Source organism: Syngnathus acus, chromosome 8 (genome assembly GCF_901709675.1).
Source record: "Syngnathus acus chromosome 8, fSynAcu1.2, whole genome shotgun sequence".
Classification (NCBI taxonomy): Eukaryota; Metazoa; Chordata; class Actinopteri; order Syngnathiformes; family Syngnathidae; genus Syngnathus; species Syngnathus acus.
In genome coordinates this window covers 2,484,316-2,507,326 of record NC_051093.1, presented here as the reverse complement: position 1 = coordinate 2,507,326, position 23,011 = coordinate 2,484,316, and the positions used below count along the sequence as shown (strand labels likewise).

Here is a 23,011-nt window from a genome sequence, read left to right as displayed (position 1 = left end):
GACTATAAATCGGGGAAAATGGCCTCCGTAAAGTCTCACCGGATGATAATTGAGGCTTTTTAAGTGCCTTTGAGTAAAAGGCCCTAAAAGCTTCGATCGTAGCAACACGTCAGTTTGATCCCTCGCTAGCTTGTCGCCATTGGAGGGAAGGAATGAGGTCATGTGACATACCGGAAGTAGCGTGACGCAGAGGTAGCGGCTTCGGACCGGGAAGTGAGCCGATGTCCACCCCGACAAGTGTTCTCTTACCTGGACGAGTTGTGATGTCTTGAACGCTCCTTGCTCATCCCGTCGATGGTGGGCAGGCTGCGTTACACTCTCGGGAAAATCAGGTCGGCGGATGCGGTGAGTAATATTTGTTGTTGTTCCTTTTGAGCCGTGGTACCTTGTAATAAGCTAACAAGTTAGCTTTTTGACATGTTGGAAGGCGAAGCGATGATTGATTATAACAAGCCTTGGCATGCAAATAATGCAACCTAGCAGGGCCTCCCTCTTTTATATTGCTGCACTTGATCCTTAACAGAGGTCCAAGCAACGCATGGTTAAACACAAAGTAAGACCGACATATAACTGTACTCTCAGGCTTATTCTTTATCCTCTGCAAAGAAAGACTAATATAACTTGAACTTCCTGAGGACTGCGTGGCTTCATATTTGTGTATGTCTGTAAGGTGCACATACCAGAAGGAGCGGTTCAATATTCATTGAATTGAAGTAAAACGTGGCAGAAAGTTTTAATTCTTGACATAGTACATTATTTGTCTTATTCCTGTATTATTATTATTTTTTTGAGTAAAGTACAATATTTAGCATTTTTTTTGTTTTCTTATTCAACTCTATTTGACGACATGTCTCCTACAGACGACCCGTGTAACCGCCGTGCCTTTCCACAATGCCGCTGGTGTTGGACGCGGTGTGGGCGCTGTGGAGCATCACGGCAGGGATCTATGACTACTTCCACACCAGCGCCATGGAGGAGAGGATCCACACGCTGGAAAACGTGCTCTCCATACACCAGTTTGTCATCGTGGGCCTGTCAGCGAGTCTCATCCTGCTCATGACGTACATTCTGTGGAGGAAGCACTGACGAGATTGTAGAAGATGGTGTGCCCACACTCGCCGCCACCAAAAGGCAATGGAACGGACCAAAGTTGTTATTTTGTGTGTTGTGTTTTGCTAATCTTCACTTGTGTGACTAACTACTTGCCGTCCGAGGCTCTGATGAGCTATTCTCAAGCCGTACAAACTAATACTGAGACAGAAAGTGCACTGATTGTTTTTCTGGCTGCTTTAACCGCTAATCATCTATCTGGCCACATTCGAGGCAAGATAGAAAAGTAATGTCTGGTTATTTTGAAAAGTTTGTTATGGTTTAGAAATGCAGCTTGACACACATTTGACACACACAACAAGTGAGTGAAGATGCAAATTATTGTCTAGTGTTTTCTTTTTTTTCTCTCTCTCTGTAGAGCGCAATAGTTATGTTCTGACAAACCACTAATATGGATGGCCACTTTGAAAGGGAATACGTTTGAAAAATAAAAACGAATTAATTATGAATTAGGTTGTTTTCTTTTTGTAATATTTAAACCAAACTTGTATGTAACCAGCAATCACTGATTTAATTTGTTTAAATGACATTATTCAAAAGGCAAACGCCTCCACCAATCAAACGACAGCGTTACACACACAAGCGCGGTGATTGGCTTGAGCACTCGGAAGGCGGGATCTTTCAATGCGTATAAAAAGTGAGCGCGTCCTTGCCAACTTTGATAAAGGTTGTGTCATTTCACCCGGATAAGGGCTAGGAATTTACCGGCTGTCAAAATAAAACCAAAAAGAGTTGGCTACATAGCTGCAAATTTTAGTCGTTTTCGTGAAATTTTTGGAAGTAAATAAACACACAAGATAGCGTGGTGATAGAAATCATACCCGTTTTGAAAATACAAACAGCATAACTTGTTTTGTTCTATACTCGCGATGCATTAAGTTGGCAAAAAGCACTCAATCGCGATTTAAAGGAATTTGTTGGAAATTGTGGAATTATATCGAATTTAAAATGCATTAAACACGCTTGTTTGTGTTGTTTTATTTAATGGTCGTTTTCGTATTTTGCTATGACAAGGGCGGAGAGCCGCTCCGTGCTAGTCGGCTAGCCCGGCTAAGGAAATTAGCTGCCGAGCGGCGGCGGCGTCTGGTTGCTGTCGTCACCCTCATTTGGAGCCTCTCGGCCGGCTTTTCTAACTCCACCACGCCGAAGGGCCCTACCGGAGCCTCGCTTGGATATGTGAATAATAATCAAATAAATCAAAAGCCCCTTTCCCATCTTCGTTGAATTGCCCGCGTCTCCTCTGCCGCTTTTTTTTATGAGACGCCGCTCTTTCTTTTTTGACAAAGAAACCCGAGGCAAGTTTTGCTCTCTCCTGGCACGCAAAAGCCGAAAAAGCTTCCCTGGTTCCGGCGGATGGCTCCACACAGGCACGGCCCCTCGGCTGGAGGCCACCCGATGACTTCTGGCGGCGGGGCGAGGGCGAACGGGCTCTACCCGCCGTGCTCGTCTTCGTCCTCCGACGCCAAGAAGCCCAACATGCAGCTCGTCCAAGCCGACCACGAGTTGTTCCTGCAGGCCTTCGAGAGTGAGTTTCCGCCGCCGAAATGCAACATATTTGCATTTGTTCAACCCGTTTGTTTTGCTATTGTTGAAGTGCTAATTACATAAACGGAGGAGTTATTGATACAATGTTCACTCACTAAGCTCTGCTTCGAACTAGCTCGCTCTTTCTTTTGGGGACATTTCATCAAGATGGGTTGTTCGTATTGATATTACAATATAATCAATCTGTTTCATGGTTAGAAACATGCACCCAAAGTCCAAAAGAAGTGTGAAGTACTGCATAGTATTTCTGCACGGTTGACATGGATGAACAGTTTTATTCCTTCAGAAGTACTAAACTACAAGAAACTGTTGATGATTATGGACGAATGGTTTTTTTCTAATATTTTTTATTTTGGGGGTTGCAGAACCAACCCAAATCTACAGGTTCCTCCGCACCAGGAACTTGATCGCTGTGAGTTTTCTTGACACATTTTTGTTCTCACCTTCATTTCCAAGCTTGTTGACGTGACTGTAACAATCTCCCTTTTGCTTTCCTAAATTTAGCCCAACTTCCTGCACAGGACTCTCACCTACATGTCACACAGAAACTCCAGAAAGAATGCCAAGAGGTAACATGTTCACCTTGGCTGATTATTTCACCTCAGAGATTTAGTGAGCCCAGTTGATCATTTTGATAATCGTATCATGTTGATCAGACGGCAGCGGTCCAGTCTCATTTCCTGTCGCACGCATATCGATGCAAACGGCGACAAGTTTTTTTTTACGCTTTGTGCTGTACAAGTGGTTCAAATTCTCATGTCCTAATACCGTATTGGGACTTCACAGATGTTTTCACTTAACTCCACAGGCCGCTTTTGCCTTGCACGCAAATCAACCAGTTCAAGGTGTTTGAAAATAATACCTCAAGTATGTGAGCCTCGGGAAGCAGCAGCACATTATAAGACACACTGACGGCCTTTTGGCCAAGTGTGGTTGTTAATTAATGCATGTCGTTTGTTTGGCCAGGAAAAGCTCCAAGGTGGACAACCTGCTCTTCCGAGTGGAAAAGATGCAAGGAGACCAGGAGACACGCGGGTAAGCCGAGACCTCCGCCAAGGCACAACGGGACTTTATGTGGTTGCAATGCTGAATAATTAGGTTTTTTTTTTAGTACAAATAAACTCAACTCAATGCACTTTTCTCACCAGCTTAGCGTCCAACCTGCAGCTCACCTTCACTGGCTTCTTCCACAAATCAGGTAAGTTTGCCCGTGTCTCGTTTTTTTCTCATTCCCGCCAGCTCGTCGGTTGACTTCTCCCTTTTCTTTATCGTCAGGGCAACAGTCTCAGGATTGCGAGAACGAGCAGACCTCTGTGTCTCTGGAAGTCCTTCTGGTCAAAGTCTGTCACAAGAAGAGGAAGGTGAGGCGGGATGATGCTGACCAAAATTTGTGATTGTGTTTTACCGATTGATCAATTTTGTGAGCCACTAAAACAAACGGCGTTTCACGAACCTTAAATGGGTCGAGTTTGATTGACAAGAGCATGGTCCTTCCCACCCAGGATGTGAGCTGTCCGGTCAAGCAGGTCCCGGCTGGGAAGAAGCAGGTTCCTCTCAACCCGGACTTGAGTTCTGCCAGCGCGCCGGGACATTCCGGAAACTTTCCGTCCCTGCTGGTCCCGAGCGGCGAGTTTGAAGCCAGCAACTCGCACATGATCAAGTCCTACTCGCTGCTTTTCAGAGTGTCGCAGCCCGGATATGATCGCGGGCCGCCCCTCAACGGACTCGCAAACGGGGAGGCGCGGCGCCACTCAGGTCAGCGTCAAAATATCTGCTCCAAGTAGGGCTGCACCTCCAAATAAAAAATATCACAAAAATCTCAATCACCATTTGAAACTTTTTTTTTCACAAGTATAATATTCAAGTCAGAGATACGAGAAAAGGAAGATTTGATCAATTATTGTCGTCACGCAGAGTTATCAGAGGAAGCAATGGACAAGACGAGGCGGAGCTCCCCCCTCAGAAATGACGGCGAGAGCATGCTGGTGGCGCAGATGATGGTCTTTGATAAAAACAGGTGAAGTAACGTTGAGCACGTTTGTGTATATTGTGGATAAAAATGGAAATATCATTTGTGTGTGTGTGTCTGTGTGTGTCAGACGCCTGCAGCTGCTGGACGGCGACTACGAAGTTTCAATGCAAGAATTCACACAGCAGTGTCCTCTTAACAACATGACAGCAACATGGGAGACCATACTAGACACAAAGGTGAGGAGCCGCGTGTGTGTGTGTGTGTGTTGTGTGTGATTGTCATTCAAATCTGCGGGTGTGTAGCACATGCCTCCACTGGAAGCGTTCTGTGACGGCCCGACTCTTCACTTCACTCTGCGTTGGACTAACGACATCCGCGACGGTTCCACGGCTCCCGTGGCCAAACCTCTGGCCACGCGCAACTCGGATGCCAACCAGGAGAGCAAAGCGGCACACGCGCTGAGGAACGCGCCGCACGCCACACACGGTGAGACGCGAACAAGATGAGCAAGTTGCGGAAGGTTCTGGATTGCTGACAGAGCGCACGCGTTTGCACGCAGCCGTGAAAGAAACGGTCAACTCGGACAAAGTCCACACCAGGACCAGAGAACATGTCCCAGCAGAAGCTCGCCCCAAACTACGCATCTTCTACCAGGTAAATGAGGGAGAAAACATCCTGCCTGGTAAAGCAAATCACCTTTAACCATTTGTGCGCAGTTCCAGTACAACAACAACAGTCGGCAGCAGACGGAGGCCAGAGATGACCTCCACTGTCCCTGGTGCACCCTCAACTGCAGGAAGCTCTATAGTTTGCTCAAACACCTCAAACTGTCCCACTCGCGCTTTGTCTTCAACTACGTGGTAGGTGGACGCCGCGAAGCGCCGGCAATTAATAAAGGTCACGGGGCTAACCGCCCGTCAATGTTGCTGTCGCGCAGCCTCACCCCAAGGGAGCCAAGATCGAGGTGTCCATCAACGAGAGCTACGACGGTTCCTACGCGGGGAACCCACAGGACGTCCACGGCCAGCCGGGTTTCGCCTTCAGCCGAAACGGACCCGTCAAAAGGGCGGCCGTCACCCACGTCCTGGTCTGCAGGTACTCCACTTGAATGATCTGACAAAACCCTTGAAGTCAGTCAGGAGCTTCATTTAGACCAAAGTAGCGTTTTGACGCCATCTTGCAACTTGTGAATGCTTTCATTGACGTTCAGGCCCAAACGCAGCAAGCCGAGTCTGTCAGAGTTCTTGGAGTGCGAGGATGGCGAGCGCCGGCGTCTGGGCTCCCACGTGAGCGGCCACAACAGACTCTACTTCAGGAGCGATAGCTGCGTGCCCAGAGCGCCACAGGAGATGGACGTGGACAGCGAGGATGAGCGGGACCCCGACTGGCTCAAGGAGAAGACGGTCAAGGTCACTACACAAGCAACTGGAAAATGAATGATTCATTTTATTTTGTTTTTTTACTTTCAAATTGACATCAATTTGGGCATGTATGAATTGCTTTCGGTCAATTGTGCCGACCAAATTGATTAATTGTGCCACAGCAAATCGAAGACTTCACGGACGTGAACGAGGGCGAGAAGGAGATCATGAAGCTGTGGAACCTCCACGTCATGAAACACGGGTTGGTCACCAATTTGCCACCAAGCAGCTATGCCAGCCGCAGTCTTTTCACGTCTTTTATTTTGTCCGCAGCTTCATCGCCGACCACCAGATGAACGAGGCGTGCCTGCTCTTCACCGAACTGCACTGCGCTCACCTCGTCCAGCAAAACCTGCGTCGCAACTTCCTGCTGCACCTGGTCAGCATGCACGACTTCAACCTGGTCACCACCAGAACCATCGACCAGGCCATGGGCCGACTCCAGACCACCGCCAGTGGGGGCAAACATAAGGAGCAAGACGAGGCAGAGGAGGAAGATGAATGGGAGACAGCCCTGGAGTCTCAGATGGAGACAGACCAGGAGCCATCAGAGTCTGAAGACGCGAACAGGTGGCAGGATAGTCAGGCCGCAGTTTGAAACTGACCAATGACGGAACCCCAATAGAACTTTGTGTTTGGAGCCGCCTTGGTGAGTTTGGCCATCAAGACTTTGGAATTCTGGATGACAGACACACCAGAACGGCGTGTCTAGGATCCTAGGATTTGAGGACCGTCTCGACATAGTAGAAATCCAAAGCAGAATTTTTTAATTATGGATCAGAGAGACACCAAAACAGCCTTGTTTTCCAGTTTATCTGAAATATTGAGGACTTTGTCCATGTTAGCAGAAACCCCAAAATGAACTTTCGGGTTTTAAATCTTTAATCAATTTTTGGGGACTTTCAGTTGGTGACTAAAAAATTGGGAATCACACAGAATATCATGTTTTTCCCTTCTTGCTACCCCAAAACATGGAACCTTTCCATGTTCCTGATGTTTGGTGTAAATGTAAACGGACCAACAAGTGTGGGGTGACCAGAAACCTCAAACTAGATTTTTTTTGTTTCAAGAGGTAAATCAACTTTTAGCACTCAAAGATCGAGTCTGAATCTAGAAGAGATTAGACCATCATTATTTCATGTTTGATTGACAAGTAATGATCAAGAATTTGCTTTGTTACCTCTGAGCCGATGTTGCCTTTTGCCAAACATAAACAATCTTTAGTGGTTTGAATGATCAGCAGAAAAATGAAAGTCCAAAATCAAAAGTGAAGCCAGCACAGAGCAGACGTGCCTTAATGTTGCATTCTTCCAGAACCCAGCAGGGGGAAATACCCCATACGTACTATTAAATAGAACAAGGGTTACAATTTGCTTTTTTTTTTTTTTCCCACGGAGCAAAAAAAAAAAAAAAAAAATACGTGGTTGTCCACGTTTCAATTAAACAACCAAAACCGGACTCCTTTGACACCATGCATGTGTTAGCTTAGCATGGGAAGCAACCAAGCGGTAACAAAACAAAATGTGGCAGTGGCCTGCAATCAATTTTTGGTTTTCTATTAAAAAGAGAGCACATTTTTACATTTGTCTTGTCTTTGTGAAGGGTTTATTTAAAGACTCAAATCTTTAGCATTAAAAAAAAAAAAAAAAAAAAAAACATTGTAGCTCCACAGGGATGGACACCATGATGGACACAAAGCAAAACAAAAACGTGTGATTATCAGCTCGTGTAAAACAGCAAATATTAAACGCTCTTATGGTAACATCTCCAACTAGAATATTAATAATCTATTTTTGAAACAGTTCTGATCACACAAGGCAAGCTTCTTTGAGAACTTTGTACCTGAAGCAGACCTCTTTTATTCACCAGCCCGCCACTGAAGTGAAATGCAGGAATGTTTTTTTTTTTTTTTTTAAAGATGGCAGAAGGACGGCCTCCTTGGTTATGTGACATTTCTACAGAATTTGCAATCACTTTTTTTGCCACCCTGAAGTGTAAGTACCGACACAAAGTTTCTCCTCCATTGATTGGCACCTTACACACTGATGTCATACTAGATGACTACACGCTTGCCACTAAAACAAACTAGAAAGGTTCAGTGTCACAGATCTTGAAAACATAAAACAAAATTCTGTCATGTTCTCAGTCTTTCATGATTCACTCAAATCCGGGAACCGTGAAAGGATTGTCATTCATAAAAAAAAAAAGAAAAGTCACGAAGACACCGTTTTGAGTGATTGTAAACAAAATTAATGCACGCTCGTCCTACAAAATGGCTTCTGGAGGTTGATGAGGTCATTCATTTCTACTACCCTGGAACCAGTCTGAATTGAGTTCCAGGACAATTTATTGGACCCTGCCCTTTGAGTTAGCGCTTTTGAGACATCCAGGAACATTGGGACTAATTTATACCAAGCACCAAAGCTCCAAGAACTTCAGGTGAACAAAAAAAAAAAAAGTGTGGTTGGACTGCAGGAGCTATTAAGTCCTGAGGAAAGTTTGGGGTCCAAAACAAGACCCTGCTAGGGGCGGCAGTACTTCTGAGATGTCCAAGAACCTTACCTGATTGGAAACTCTCCATTCCAGGAAGTCACACAGACTATAGACTCCTGGAACTTTGACGCACAAGTCCAGTATTGTCCTTTAAAAGACGAGCACCTTCCAGCCGGCATGCGCAAATGCGCACCCAAAGAAGAGCCCATCCACGGCCGTGTCCAGCAGCCAATCGAAAACCACCTCACGGTTGCCCGAGCCGATGGTGACGCGCAGCTTCAGGCCGCCGATGTCGTCGCTAACGAGGTTGTTGTTGAGCGGGACCACGGCCACCACCTCCATGTCGAACGTCACCGCCGAGCCAAGAGTGATCGTCGGGAGTTGATTGGTCATCTCCTTACCATTCACGAACACGGCTCCTGACAAGCGAAAACAAAGAGGTAGTATCATTCAAAATGTCTCTCCAATCATCTGAACGCTATGTTCAGCTACGTGTCATTCAAGCTACTTTTAGACGATGCTATGATAGCAATGGTAACGAATTCAAAACGTTGAATTTATTACCATTGGTGGAGATGCAGACGGCCTGATCTCTCTGAAGCGAGCGGTGGCCGCTTTCTCCGTCCACGCACACGCCCAAACTGTCCCGGCGGTCTGGCTGACCCATTGCCGAAATCCTTCAGATGATAAAATCTCTTAGAAATGTGTATGCGTGCGTGCGTGCGTGTGTGTGCGCGCGCATGCTTTACTTGAATGTGAGGGTGAGGCCACAGAAGTAAGTGGGTGCGTTGGAGTAGAGCACAGGGCAGCTGGACGGAACAGCGTCGTTCCTCAAGGCGATGTTACGTCTGCTGCTCACGATGTAACCCTCCGTACCTGGACGCCACTCTGCATGCATGATGCACACAACAACACACACATCAAAAAGCAGGAACAAAGAACGCACAGCGACAACGCGCTCCACCAAGAGACGGTCCAGTCCGCGTACCGTGCGGCTCCATGGTGGTGTATCCGGTCTGGGCGACACTCCAGGGGCTCCACTCGGTGCGGCCCTCGCCGCGAGCGCACACCCTGAACGTATAGTGGGTGTTGGGGTCCAGGCCCAGCGCCAGGAAGTCAGTCTCAGGCCCCACGTAGGCATCCTCATACTGGCTCCCCCCGTTGCCCGAGCGCCGGTACTGCAGTCGGTAGTCAGCGGCGGCAAAGTCCTCGTCCACCTGAAACCGCCACGTGACCAAAACTTTTCAATTAGAATGCGTGAAGACCACCCAGCTGTTATCAAAGATGAGCTCACCATAATGACATTAGAATGATTCAAACTCCTGGAAGAGCGCAGGAGGCTCACCTTACACCAGCGCACCAGGATGCTCCCGGGTCTCTCCTGCAGCTCCTCGAGGAGGACGGGCGGGTGCGAGGCCACCGAGCCGTGACGGCAGACACGCTCCCGCAGCAGACCCAGCAGTGAGTCGTCAAACTGGGCCGACACGCACGGGACATCCACCAGAGCTGGAACCTCCGGAAGGCTGTTGGAAAAATCCTCATTTAAGTGCCTTTCAACAACAAGTGCCTTTCAACAAGTTAGGGCCAGCGTACCTGTCCAACTGGATGTGCATGGCCTTCTTGGTGAAGCTTCCCAGTTTGTCTTCTTTCTCGCCGAGCCCGCAGCGCAGAGCCGCTTCCCCTGCAGAGACAACACTGTCATTTAACATGGCAAAACGGGCATCAGACGCACTTTTTTTGTTTTTAAATTACCCTCTCTGAGGAGCTCATCGGCCTGGCCCACGCCATACTCTACCAGGCTCTGGCAGTCGTCCAGAGGCTTGACGCTGTCCGCCTCGATGGCGTCCACCTCGGCGAGGAGTGTGCTCAGTCGCTCCGACAGCAGCCGGGTTGCCGCCGTCTGCAATTCGGCAAAGTGCCTGCGGAGGGCCTCGCGGGCCTGGCTCGAGCTGCCCCGCACCTGGCAGAGGAAGACAAGGACCAGGATGGAAGAATCAGCTTGAGTTTTCATTCTCTGCTCACTTGGGAGTCCCACAGGGTTCTGTTCTCCGACCACTTCTGATGCCAATTTCTTTTTAGGACAGAAGCAACAAAATTTCCACCCGTAATGAGCATTATGTTCTGGCAGAGATCCTGCTTCTTCCTCTACACGGGAACAAATTTGCCGTTTTATTTATTTAATTATCTTAATATTGCTGTACTATTTCTTTGACTGCATTTTCATTTGCTCATTTAATAGATTTATCTATTGACGTTTTGCTTATCTAATGGATTTTTCTTTTAAATAACTGTATAACCTTTCAAATTCCACTGAGTTAAAAAATATTTGTCGACAGCGAGAATGTTTGTGGGCCCAAGAGACGTGCGCGCTAACAGGAAGTGGATGCATTGTTTACCGAGCGCTGTCGCTGCTTGAAAGGAAGAGATAGCACTGACTAGGAGTGGGGTGGACGGGACATTCCCCTGGGAGCCTCAAAACATTTCAAAACAAGCTTCAAAAAGTAGGGTGTGAAGTCAAGGTTATGGTTTCAAGTCTGGGTTTGGATCGCAGCTTTAGTTCCATTTCAAGAACTGTTGGGTTCTAAAGTAAGGTTTCGAATCAAAGTCAGAGTTGTAAAGTAAGGTTTTGAGCTCAAGTTAATGCTTCCAAAGGGGGGGGGGGGGGGAGTAGTTCTAAATAGGGTCGTCTTCCAAATTTCTCGAAGGGTCTTCCGAGAATTGTGTGTCTTAAGTTAAAGTTAAAGTTAAAGTTAAAGCCCCAATGATCGTCACACACACACATGGGTGTGGTGAAATTTATCCTCTGCATTTAACCCATCCCCGTGTGATTTTAATCCATCCCCTGGGGGAGAGGGGAGCAGTGAGCAGCAGCGGTGCCGCGCTCGGGAATCAGTTGGTGATCTAACCCCCCAATTCCAACCCTTAATGCTGAGTGCCAAGCAGGGAGGCAATGGGTCCCATTTTTATAGTCTTTGGTATGACCCGGCCGGGGTTTGAACCCACAACCTTCCAGTCTCAGGGCGGACACTCTACCACTAGGCCACTGAGCTGGTACCTTGTATGCTAGGTGATGACGATTACGATGACGTCACGGTGCTGCTACTGACCTGTTTCCGCGCTTGGTTGAGTCCACCGAGTCTCAGCTGCAACTCGGCGCGGAAATTCTGCGCCGCCTCGATGCTCTCTTTGGCCTCCTGCAGCAGAACGTCTACCTCCGCCGACATCCTCGCCGCCCGCTCACTCGCTCCCTTGCTGACAAACATGCACACAGGCAGGAAGTTAGCATTGTGCGACTGTGTCTCAAAAAAGCTTTGCCGAGTCGCGCACCAGACCATTAAAAAACCGACTTGAAGAATTTTCGTCTGTCAGATTCCAGTTGACAGATAGAAACGATGACAATGGCCGTCAATTTGCATGCATTTTTTTTTTACATGTTACCATTGTTCAGAAGGTTTGAACAGGACTCAAAACGTGTTGGCCCGTCATTCTCATTTATCTCCTGGTGTATGATTGCGACTCTCGCGTCTTCTGGTTGCGGTCGAGTGCGTTTCCTTGGCCTCGTCGAAAGAGGAAGTCTCTCAAAAAGCCCCAGAGCGCTTTACGCGGAACTGCAAGTGTCTCTTCACTTGCAGTGCAAAAAAAAAAATGAAAAAAGCAAATGAATCAACAATGGCAGTAAACAATTGTGCATGTGTGTTGTTTACAAATTGTCGCCCATTTTAATTATGCAAGCATGCACGGGCCAAACAATAGTCCCGTACTCTCTCTCACGCCTCATGTTCCGCCAACTGTCCAGCCTCTTATTATGACTTTTTTCTCTTTTTCACCCAGCAAATCAAAAGCCTGAAGCCATTAATTCTCATGGGTGTAATTCTTGTTTTGGGGAACAAAACACACAGCTGCAGGATGAATAAAAGTCTGATCTTGCTGCACGGGTGTGGTACTGCATCTCGGCTTGAATTTTTTAGCATAAAGTGCTTCTCTTTTGAGGAGGGAGTATTTAGGTCAGTATGCATGTGAACAAGTCCTACTGGTCCAGGCCTCAATAATCAACTGCAGTGAATGGGCAAGTGATAACAAGAAAGATTCAGCGACAGCAAACCCCACAAGATAGAATGTGGGGTGCATTGAAATAGAAATTATACTTAGTGATGGGGTATTTTTATGTTCCAATGTTGAAGGCCACACACGCTCTGACAAAGAGCAAAGTTATGGAAAGCACTCGAGCAGCAAAACCACATAACGATCGTCCCCCAAAAGACATGTCGCCACTTGTTGCAACATCTTCCTTATTTCTTGTGCTTGTTGTCATCTAATTACAACACCCTCTCGTAATACACTCATACTTAATAGCTTATTTATAGCTGGCAGATCTTGATGTCAACGAGCCAATCTTTGTTGCACAGTTCACATTTGCCCGACTGCCCATACACAATTCAGAAAAGTGAGAATGATTTTCTAAATATAATCACAGGTTCTGCTAACAGCGGTACTATTGATTAAAAGTTAACGTAAGAGCTGCTTTCTCACCACTTGTTGCACAATTCCGTATTTTTAAATATTTACCCTAAAGTCAAAACACTACAAGATGTCATAGAATGAAGTAATTATGCTTTTCCAAATCCACCGGAGGTTCTGCTGAAATCGGCTTTGGTGCTACGCCGAAAAGAACTGTCGCTAACAATGAAAGTCGCATATTTAGAGAGAATCGAACAGAAAGTGAGAGGGAAGCTAGCCAAAAAGTTGCAGCTGTATCGCCAACTAGGAACAATGCAGACTTGTGAGACGCTCAGCTCAGGTTGCGGTTACGAAGCTGTCAATGACTGCGGCACGTGAATGACATTTTTGAAGAGCTTTTCATTGACAAACGCCAACTCGACGGCTGAAAAGATGCAGCTAAGTTAGCTTGTGGCCAAATCGACAATGACATGTTACTAAGACAGCGACAAACCTCGCGAGCCTTTACAATGAAGCGACAGGAGCACAAATATCGTCAAACGCGTTCCTCGTTTACCGTTTTCTTCCCTTTTCTTCTCTCTTAATATTTTCTGGCCTCCATGTCGTCGCCGACTGTTCGCTCGGTTCAGTTTTGACTTCAACTTGAACGCTCAAGTCCAGAAACGACACTTGTCTGGGCCTTTAACCACGGTGGGCCAATCGCGCACCGGTTCATGTTGATTGACAGGCAACCCAACCAATGGCAGATCCACCCTAGCGTGTGGGCGGTTCCTGATCGTCCGACTCTGTGTATCGGTTGGCTGATGCGTAAATCTACGCGTAATCCTCTAATGCGAGTTTGGTAGCTAACATCAGGATTAACGTCACGTTTGCGTCTTTGAGAAATCGTTTGTTTCTTCCTCTGTGTTTGGGACGTTACTATTATTTCCTTTAAACCTATTGAGTATTTTACTCAAGCACTTACAGAATGGGAATGTCAATATTTTTCTTAAAACGATCATAATCCTAATTTAATAATAACAGTATGGCCGTATATTGCCATCTAACGGTTGTCAATGGCTATTACACTTTAATGTTTCATTGGGCACACGTTCAAATAGTAGTTTTAGATAGGCGAAATGTAAGAAGAGGACCCAAATGGTGCAGAAATGAGGAAAAGGTTACCGTTCAGAATTGTTTATTTGAATGCCCAATACGACGGGGAGTGGAGTCTAGGCGGGGTGGCAAGCGGTCCACAGGTGCGGGCCTCAGGCAGACGGGCAGGGAGGCTTCACGAAAGCAATGATGGCAACGAGCGATCTGTAGTCGGAGAGTATAGAAAACTAAACATGCATTCAAAATAGATGGACCGATGTATATGGGAAACGTGTGTAGGAGCTGCAACACAAACAGTTTCTCATCTTTTGTGTCAATCGTGGACCTTGCTTTAGGTACCAAGTATGTGAGCGCGTCCGGAAAAAAGGACGCAGCTGCTCCACTCAAATAACACACGGGCGCCCGCACACGCACACACAACACACAACTCAGATTAACGCAGGATTGGCCACCTGACCGAGGAGGAGGCTCGTTGTGCGCAGACTCCGGGGCAATCTTCCACAAGCCTCCTCAGAGCAGTTGTTACTGTCAGATGACGCCACTGGGGCCGGACCATGCGACCATCCTGAGTGCAGCGAGCTTTAGCCAGGAAAGAAACTTCCAGCCTGGGCATGCGGAGGTTGCTGCTGCGCGAGGCCATCAAGCGCTTCCCCTGGCTGGCCAATGTGACGCTGTACGGCGGCCTGTTCGCTGGAGGTGACTTGGTGCACCAGCTGCTGGCGCAAAAGGAGCGCCTGGACTGGACGCACACGCGCAACGTAGCCGTGGTGGCGGTCACCTTCCACGGCAACTTCAACTACTTCTGGATGAGGGCGCTGGAGCGACGTTTCCCTGGAAAGTCGGCCGGGATGCTCTTCCGAAAGCTGCTCCTGGACCAGAGCTTCGCCTCGCCGTTGGCCACGAGCGTCTTCTACACGGGTGAGTGTGAGTGTGTGTGTGTGTGTGGGGGGGGGGGGGGGGGTCGTGATTGTAGTTTTGGTTGCTGTGATTTTTACTTTAAAACTGTTGGCCAATTGGGGCCCCCCTGAAACTTTCTGAAAATTCACCTCCTGAAGCTACTTACATTTTGCAACATGAAAATTGGTCGACATGCCTATCATGGGTTGACCCACCCAAATAGTTTCAAGGGGGGGGGGGCATTTCCAGGGCTCTTTCAAACTGGACGACCTCACTCCTAGATATTTTATCCGATTGCCACCAAATTTGAACAACTGCCTCAAAAGTTTGTTTGACTCACTACATGAAATTTTGTTGAAATGTCCAACACGAGTAGACGCACAAAAACGTCTTGTTGCTCTTATGTCCTTGAGGGGTGAGCATCCTAGAGGGCAAGGACGACATCTTTGAAGACTGGCGGGAGAAGTTCTTCAACACGTGGAAGGTTGGTGATGGTGGGGGAAGTCACCTTCTTCACTTGTCGCCAGTGGGATTAACCCAGATTAAGTACGCTTCCGTGTGGTATCTGCGGAAATGTAGTGGCTTGACAACATTTGCTTGCAGATGCAAATCAGTTCAGAACCTAATTTACGTACCGTATATGTTGAGACTCCATGACTGTGCTTGATAATGAAGAAATATTTGCCTTGTTGTGTTTCCTCCTCCAGACTGGACTCATGTACTGGCCTTTCATGCAGGTAAACATTATGATTGATTATTCATATTCCATGTGTTCTACAACTCACTTCCTGTTTTCTATTTGTATTGATGGGAATGTTCATTTCGAAATGGCCTTAGCAAAGGTCACATGTACAGTGCATGACCGACAGCTGCTCGTGTGAGGACAACTCAAGTCAAGCAGGCACTTTTTGTGAAGTGACAAACGTTGCTATTTAACAATAATTGTGCGCCGCTAAATGCTAAGCTAATTGAAAGGTGTATGTGTTTGTGTGTGACGTCAGTTGCTGAACTTTGCGCTGCTGCCTCTGCACATGCGCACGGCCTTCATGGGTTGCTGCGCCTTCCTATGGGCCACCTTCCTCTGCTTCTCCCGCCAGGACGGCGACGGCACGGCCGGCGTGGCGCTGGCCTTCGTCATGGACCCCCGCAAGACCCTGGAGGAGATGCGACAGGCCCGCCTGGCCAGGAAGCGAGACCGACAGACCAAAACGGACAACTAGTCACGTGCCGCTGTTGAATACCAACAAATTAAGACGTCATCAACCCGGAGCACCTGCCGAGTCCATGCATGACCTTGCACATTGGGGCCATACTATGCGTGTATTTTTTAAATACATGCCAAGGCAGCAGGTGGCGATATAGCCCCAGAAACAAAAGATGAGCTAGTCAGTAAATTGCCAGAGGCTGACAATTTTTAATCAATATGTACTTGAGTTTAGTTTCATTGGACAGTAACAGGTTTCACAGGGGTCCCACATGAGTGTGGTGGACAGTGCAGCTCCTAAAACTCACCTCGAGGGCTTGGTCATTCTACTTGACACCATTTTGTGCCTTGTCGTGTCGACGCACAGCGTTTGTTTTGACTTTGTGTTTCCTACCTCGATGACAAACGGACCAGTCATCTAAATTTAGCCGTCTAGACAAGACAGGTATGCAGAATGTGTTTTGACAACAAACTACACTTGAAATCCACAAAGGTTCAATGGAGGCAACTGGGACTGTTGCCATCAGCCGAGGTACCTCATTATGTACTGGCAAAAGAGCAAGACTATTAATTAATACTATATGTCTGTTACAGTATTTTTAACAAGTGAATCAAAATGTTGATTTTACCATGGAAAACCGATGAACATTTATGCCTAATTTCTGACATGTTACAGACCAAACCAGTGACTATATCAAAATTGAATTGTGCACTCTCAATTAGAAGTCATGTCTGTTTTTTAAATAAAGGGATAGGACTTGAAACACGTCCGATTCATCAATCAACAAAACTGACAGATCAATTGATTATTGAAACAGTTGCAGGATGCCACCCAGGAATTGAAATCAACATTGAAAGGAGTTTGAATAAAATGAGTCAGCTATGCATGAAGGACAGAGTCAGAGTGTGAACCAGTTTTTTGTAAAGCGATAGTGCATGCGTGTGGATTAACTAGGATCAGATCGGTCGCCTTAATCCCTCTCAAAAGGACACTGTTGACCCTTGTTGACCTCTGACACTGGCGTTAACTGGGAGCAGAATCGTTCAGTCAGAGGCCAGGAACCAACCAGGCTCTTCTAACTCACCAAATCTGATTTAACAGCAATTTTAAATGTTTTCTTTCACACTTTTAATGCACCAAATGAAAGCAGGGCAAACCTTTAAATTTTCTTTTTTTTATATGTATTTGTTAACTTCTAAATAGTTACAGAATATCAAGGGACGCTATTTTACATTTACCGCTTCCAAATTAATCATATTCTTCAAAGATTTGATGGTATTTGGATTTCCGATAAAACCTGAAGGCATCGCGGACTCCCACTAATCCATCAAAACGTCTAGACTGGGAAGATTATGCAGATATGACGCTTCCGGTATAGCTCATCCAATTGGATAGCTAGACAAAAGTTACGCCCTTTTAACTTGACAGGCAGTTGTAACGGCTAATAGAAAGCGATAACGAGACCGGACACGTAACTTATGATTGGTGGACGGTTCCGGTGAATATGAATGGCAGCGTTTATTGTTCGGCGTTCTCGCTCTACGGTGGCAGTAACTTTGGGAGTCACAACTCAAGACAAAGTGGATTTTAAAGTTCCCAGAGTAACACCAGGCTGGTAAGAGTAGTCTTTTTCAAGAAAGTCAGACAACGGCGAGTGTGTAGTTTGGAGTTTTTCGTCGCCTTTCAAGGACGTTTTCTCCCCGACGGCCGAGCTGCGGTGTGTTGTCGTTCACAGCTGGGATTTAAACGGTTAATTTCCTTTAGCACGGCCAGCTAGCTTATTTGCATTTAAAAGCCGAGAGGGGAGATTCCATCGACTCTCTTGTTCTCTGGATTCCAAATTTCAGCTGTCTAGCCCCCCAACAAGTAAGTAATTTCAATATTATTTGTCACTAGGGATTGAAATAACTGTTGGGCATATATGTTTGTTGTCTGGAAAGTTTTAACGTGGTTTAACTTGTTAAAACTTTGTATAAAAAGTACATTTTTAACAATAATTTTAAATGCGAACATTGGATACATCCAAACCATATGATACACCTAACTTGGTCTCTTCTCGTCATATGACGTTGTTGTTATCGCGATTGCACAGCAAACCAAGGTGATAAATTAGCTTCAATCTTAAAATATGTTACTTCAATAAGTATATTGCCGAATGTGAGGGAGAGCCCCAAAGAGTCATTTATTTGTGTTTTACACATGATTCACAAGCTCTTTCCATTAAAAGATGTAAATGAGACTAAAATTGGTAATTTTCCAAACGGACTTTGTTGCTTGCTTGCATGCGCCCAACTAGGATTGATAATTTATATTGCTAAATGTGAGAGAAAGTCCTTAAGAGCAATTTATGTGCTTTGTATAGTCGAAACACAATTAATTGTCATTCAAAGGTCTAAAACTGGCCTTTCCCCATAAGGACTTTGTTGCAGACTATAGACAACTGTAAAACCAAGAAGTCTGAAGCTGAAAGTGTAACAAACCCGTCTAGCAAAATGTTAATTTGACACAAGTAGATTTAGTCATCAGAAGAATAAACTCAAATTCTCAAATTGGACTTCCTTTCAGGTCCAGACAGCTTGACTGCACCAGGACGATCCGGGCAAGTGAGGCCGTGTGAGGCTGGGGATGGAGAAGGAGGATCCCGACTCGGCCGTCTTCGGCTCCTTGAAGGAGGAAGTGCACTACTGGAAGGAGCAGGCTGCCAAGCACCAGCAGAAGTTTGTTTTTCATGTCAAAAGCTACAAAGATGTTGACACTGCGGCAAGGAAATTTCTCGCGGTGTAATCTCCAATCGCAAATATCAGTTGGTTTTACTCTCAGGTTTATGAAAGCGCATTTCTCACATGGTCTAGTCAAGCATTGCACGCATTTTTTAGATGATCACGCCCGATAGAGGACATTTATTTGTTTTTGCTGGTCACACTGGATAAAAACAAATTAAATCTTGTGCTCACGTCAACATTTAATGCTTGTTGCTTCAGGATTGAGTGAGATTTTGTGGAATTCAGGGAAAATAAGCAACATCTTTTCCAGTCAGTAGATAGAAACAAACTTCCGACACCCAGCTGAAACTATTCCTAAGACATCTGGCTCAGGTGAATGAGTCAAGTGCAATCTCCTATTTTGTGTCTTTCAGTGCGGAGGAGGCTCGTGAGGAGCTTCAGGAGTTCCAGCAAATGAGTCACGACTACGAGGCCGAACTGGAAGCGGAGCTCAAAGCTTACGAGAAGCGCAATCGCGAACTGCTGGCCGCCAACAACCGCTTGCGAATGGACCTGGAGAACTATAAGGTAACCAGGACGTTCGGTGCTTTTGGAAAAACCAAAGCTAAATTGTCCCTTGGGTAACATTCAAGCGATGAAAAATTGTGATATGGAGAGCCCAAATACAAAAGTTGACTCGCGTTCACAGTTCTCTAAGATGCAAAGCATGCTTGCTTCAAGCTGTTTATTTGAAATTTACTGTGAAACTTTCACTGCCTCGTATTGCTTAATTACACTGAAGCAAGCTCAGCGCTGCCCCGGCATGTTGTGGCACAACGCAGAACTACAACAGAGCGTGTTCCCTCCCACGCATGATGAGATTTTAAAGTTAGCTGCACCCTCCAGGCGATAGCGCCACGAGACCCAAGCGGAACGTTCTGTGATTTGTCGACTTTGTGCAAATAGCACAAAGCGGGCGTCAATGACGCTTTTGTTCTCCTGATATATAACCGAGGGAAAAGCGCTCGCTGGCCGAAACGTTAGGCACACTGATAATTATTCAGAGAAACAACTTTTTAACTGAGCCAAATTATTCTCAAGCAACAATACTCTTACTCGAGTACAGTTTGTGGTCAGCTGTGTTTATGGATGAACAAATTGAATTCAGCCAAAAGCTGACGTCTGCAATCAAGGGAGCTTACTACTTTGATTTAATTATTTACCCACATTGTTTCTCTTTTAATTTTCTGGCCATCCTATTCAAAGCAGGCGGAAAAAAGTCATCTCGGATTGTTGCATAACTTCGGTGTTTGTGTGTTACTATTTTTAAATGTAACATTTAGAGTATATGCTTTGGGCTGAAATGGTTTGACAAGAATTTTATTTTGTGTTCAAGGACAGCTGAGGGTGAATATTTTTAGGGCCTCCTCAGGAAAAATTATTAAAATGTCCGTTTTTGTACATAGCAAGTGTGGCTCATTCCTATTGATCAGCTGATATCTGTTGGCCTTCACGCCCGCACACACACACACGCTCACAGAATCGCACACACATTCTCACAGAGGGTGATTGAGAATTAGCAGGAAGCAATCAGCTGATGACGCCGTCGGCCGTGTCCGTTCTTCCATAGGACTCGTTATATCCCGAATAACGGCGTGCTTTTCATCTTGGTGTCCTTGTGTGCTTACATCAGCGTGATCCAAACAGCCCGAGGACAAAGGATTAACGAACAGTTGTCCGCCGCTCGCTTCAAGTCAGATGCTTTTGGTGGGCCTGCTGGTCTCATGCACATATGTCCACAACTTTTTTTTTTGTGTTGTCGCCTAATCCATCGCATCGCCGGACTGCGTAAAAGGTACCGACGCAGAATGGCAGGGACAAAGACGACTTGCACTGGTGACTTTAATGTCAACTTGATTTGTCGTTTTGTGGAGTCTAAGAAAATGTCTGGACTTGTCCTTACTCATCGTCTCTCCAGGAGAAGTACGGCACGCAGCACTCGGAGGCGTATCGCCAGATGTCGACGTTAGAGGGCGAGCTGGCCGAGGCCACCTCCATCCGAGACCACTTGCACAAGTACATCAGGGAGCTCGAACAGGCTAACGACGACCTGGAGCGAGCCAAGAGGTGAGCCAGGGCGGCTTCAAAGTGGCACCCTGACTCTGGGGCGGATTTGTCGAGAAGGCACTCTTGGTTTTTGTCTTTGTGGTTCAGGGCCACCATCATGTCGCTGGAAGATTTTGAGCTGCGCATGAACCAGGCCATCGAGAGGAACGCCTTCCTGGAGAGCGAGCTCGACGACAAAGAGAACCTTCTGGAGTCTGTGCAGAGGCTCAAGGACGAGGCCAGAGGTCACCGCACGCACCCGCTTCACGGCCTTACTTGTTCCTCATCCATTCATACACTGACAGAAGGCATTTGGAGGAGGCATCAATGCTGTCATTGCCACCTCAGACAATCATGAAAGCCTCATGATTGAAACATGAATCAAAGGCCAATGACATAGTTTGTTTACCTTTTGCATAAAATAGCAATTTTGTGTGTGTAAAGAAATAAAAAAAATGTTGCAGACCTGCGGCAGGAGCTGGCAGTGCGGCAGAAGCAGCACACAACCAATGGTCCCACGGAACCTACGTCTTCATCATCGCCATTGTCAACATCTTTGGCCCCCGCCCCGGCCCCACTCCCCACACCGCCCCTCACGCCTCCAGACAAAACGTCCGCCAGCACAGCCGTCAGAGCGCCCGCCGCCAAAGCCCAAATGCCGTCCGTCAACACGGGTCAGTCCGAACACGCATGTTGCGAATGGTCACGACAAACCAGTTCAACATTGATTCCAAATGATTTCAAGTTAAACGTTTAAAATGGATCAAAAGCTTATTTAAAAATAATAGTGATGTGCTGCTTACTTAAAGATGACTTGTGGGTGTTGTTTGTTTGCAGGTGACGTTGGCGTGTCAGCGAGTTTGCTGACGACATCCGCAAGGATTTCGGCCCTCAACATCGTCAGCGAGCTGCTCAGGAAAGTTGGGGTAAGAGCTTTTGCACTTTGACGATTGCATTCCACCGGCACTTCAGAAAGCGCGGCTGCATCGGATTAAAAAAGTTCTGGGTTCGAATCTTGGCTCGCAGACGGCCATGGAAAGGCTGCCTCCTTCAACGAGAGAACTCAAAGGGCCACTTCTTACAACTTCAATCTGTATTTATTAGAATGTATGTATGTACTAGAATCTTGTTGTGGTGTCTGGCTAGAATCTGGAGTCCAAGCTGGCGTCGTACGTCCACGAGCAACCGGCCAGCCACAGGCTATCCGTCAACAAGATTCCCGAGACGCCGCCATCCAACGGACTCTACCACAAAGCTGAGTAAGTTGGCCATTTCCATCGGCGTGACACTTTTGACCCGCTTGTAAGTTTTGGTTTACGTTTGGGCAGGCTGGTCAAAAGGTTGGACTTCGGAGCGGGAGCCAAACTGCTGTTGTGAGACGCCAGAGAGACTTCAGAACACTCGCTCGCGTCTTTTCTGCCGTGTGTGAGACACAACAAAACGTCCGGTGCCACTCACACTTCATTCACTTGCTCACTTTTTTTTTTTTGGGTGTGACACTGTTCTGATGGTATTGTTTTTCGAGAAACAATTGCTTCGTTATTTGGAACTACCTTAAGATTAAGGTTTTTTTTTTCTCCCAGCCCCAGTCTTTTTTTGGGGGGTGGAATTACATATTTTTATAGATAAAAACTAAAATAAAAAATGTTTTTCAACCAATAAATAACAATTTTTTCAAGAAAATTGCACTTTCTTGAAAAAGTCCCTTTTTTGGGATTAAATTGAATTAAAACAGGCAGAATATAAAAATAAAGGCATAGTTATTTTTTTTGGCCATTGCATATATATATATATTTTTTTTTGCATTCAAATAAACAAGGCAGTTGTTTTTTTCTTGGCGGGGTGGCACAATGACAAGAATTAAGTCTATTTTGTAAAGACAAAATTGGGTATTTTTCCAGAAAAGGTACAGGTTTTTCTAGATTGTAGTATCCTGATTACAAAGAAACGACACTTTTTTTTTTTTGTTTAAGACAAAAGGTGCAATATTACAAGTATTTCTTTCTT

General features: G+C 46.2%; 4 protein-coding genes across 9 annotated transcripts; 3 read left to right on the top strand and 1 right to left on the bottom strand.

The window, feature by feature from the left end:
• Window positions 1–143: 143 nt before the first annotated feature.
• Window positions 144–7,628, top strand: LOC119125617 (polycomb protein suz12-B-like). Its single transcript, XM_037256256.1, has 17 exons — window positions 144–345; window positions 861–2,635; window positions 3,021–3,067; window positions 3,160–3,224; window positions 3,622–3,690; window positions 3,804–3,853; window positions 3,931–4,016; window positions 4,158–4,410; window positions 4,570–4,672; window positions 4,755–4,863; window positions 4,930–5,113; window positions 5,187–5,281; window positions 5,344–5,487; window positions 5,565–5,722; window positions 5,838–6,036; window positions 6,171–6,250; window positions 6,322–7,628. The coding sequence occupies exons 2-17, from the start codon at window positions 2,464–2,466 to the stop codon at window positions 6,644–6,646; spliced, it is 2,139 nt and encodes a 712-aa protein (XP_037112151.1). The 5' UTR covers window positions 144–345; window positions 861–2,463; the 3' UTR covers window positions 6,647–7,628.
• Window positions 7,629–7,945: 317 nt separating this feature from the next.
• crlf3 (cytokine receptor-like factor 3) lies at window positions 7,946–13,698 on the bottom strand. Of its 4 annotated transcripts, none has more exons than XM_037256257.1 (9): window positions 13,556–13,698; window positions 11,649–11,793; window positions 10,294–10,501; window positions 10,135–10,222; window positions 9,887–10,064; window positions 9,530–9,758; window positions 9,291–9,429; window positions 9,106–9,218; window positions 7,946–8,960 (listed from the first exon to the last, which is right to left on the bottom strand). In XM_037256257.1, exons 2-9 carry the CDS (start codon window positions 11,763–11,765, stop codon window positions 8,692–8,694), a joined length of 1,341 nt encoding a protein of 446 aa, XP_037112152.1. In that variant the 5' UTR covers window positions 11,766–11,793; window positions 13,556–13,698; the 3' UTR covers window positions 7,946–8,691. The 4 variants fall into 4 exon arrangements, with proteins under 4 accessions (XP_037112152.1, XP_037112153.1, XP_037112154.1 ...); XM_037256258.1 differs by having other exon boundaries at window positions 11,649–11,789; window positions 13,556–13,663; XM_037256259.1 differs by having other exon boundaries at window positions 13,493–13,657.
• Window positions 13,699–14,632: 934 nt separating this feature from the next.
• On the top strand, window positions 14,633–17,091 carry LOC119126236 (mpv17-like protein). 2 transcript variants are annotated; one of them, XM_037257378.1, is made up of 4 exons: window positions 14,633–15,012; window positions 15,405–15,475; window positions 15,699–15,728; window positions 16,089–17,091. In XM_037257378.1, the coding sequence occupies exons 1-4, from the start codon at window positions 14,706–14,708 to the stop codon at window positions 16,209–16,211; spliced, it is 531 nt and encodes a 176-aa protein (XP_037113273.1). In that variant the 5' UTR covers window positions 14,633–14,705; the 3' UTR covers window positions 16,212–17,091. The 2 variants fall into 2 exon arrangements, with proteins under 2 accessions (XP_037113273.1, XP_037113272.1); XM_037257377.1 differs by having other exon boundaries at window positions 15,993–17,091.
• A 589-nt stretch (window positions 17,092–17,680) lies between these two features.
• LOC119125578 (nuclear distribution protein nudE homolog 1-B-like) lies at window positions 17,681–22,784 on the top strand. 2 transcript variants are annotated; one of them, XM_037256185.1, is made up of 9 exons: window positions 17,681–18,062; window positions 18,762–18,913; window positions 19,333–19,486; window positions 20,877–21,025; window positions 21,113–21,249; window positions 21,469–21,678; window positions 21,842–21,930; window positions 22,151–22,263; window positions 22,333–22,784. In XM_037256185.1, the coding sequence occupies exons 2-9, from the start codon at window positions 18,822–18,824 to the stop codon at window positions 22,379–22,381; spliced, it is 993 nt and encodes a 330-aa protein (XP_037112080.1). In that variant the 5' UTR covers window positions 17,681–18,062; window positions 18,762–18,821; the 3' UTR covers window positions 22,382–22,784. The 2 variants fall into 2 exon arrangements, with proteins under 2 accessions (XP_037112080.1, XP_037112083.1); XM_037256188.1 differs by having other exon boundaries at window positions 17,684–17,811.
• Window positions 22,785–23,011: the final 227 nt, after the last annotated feature.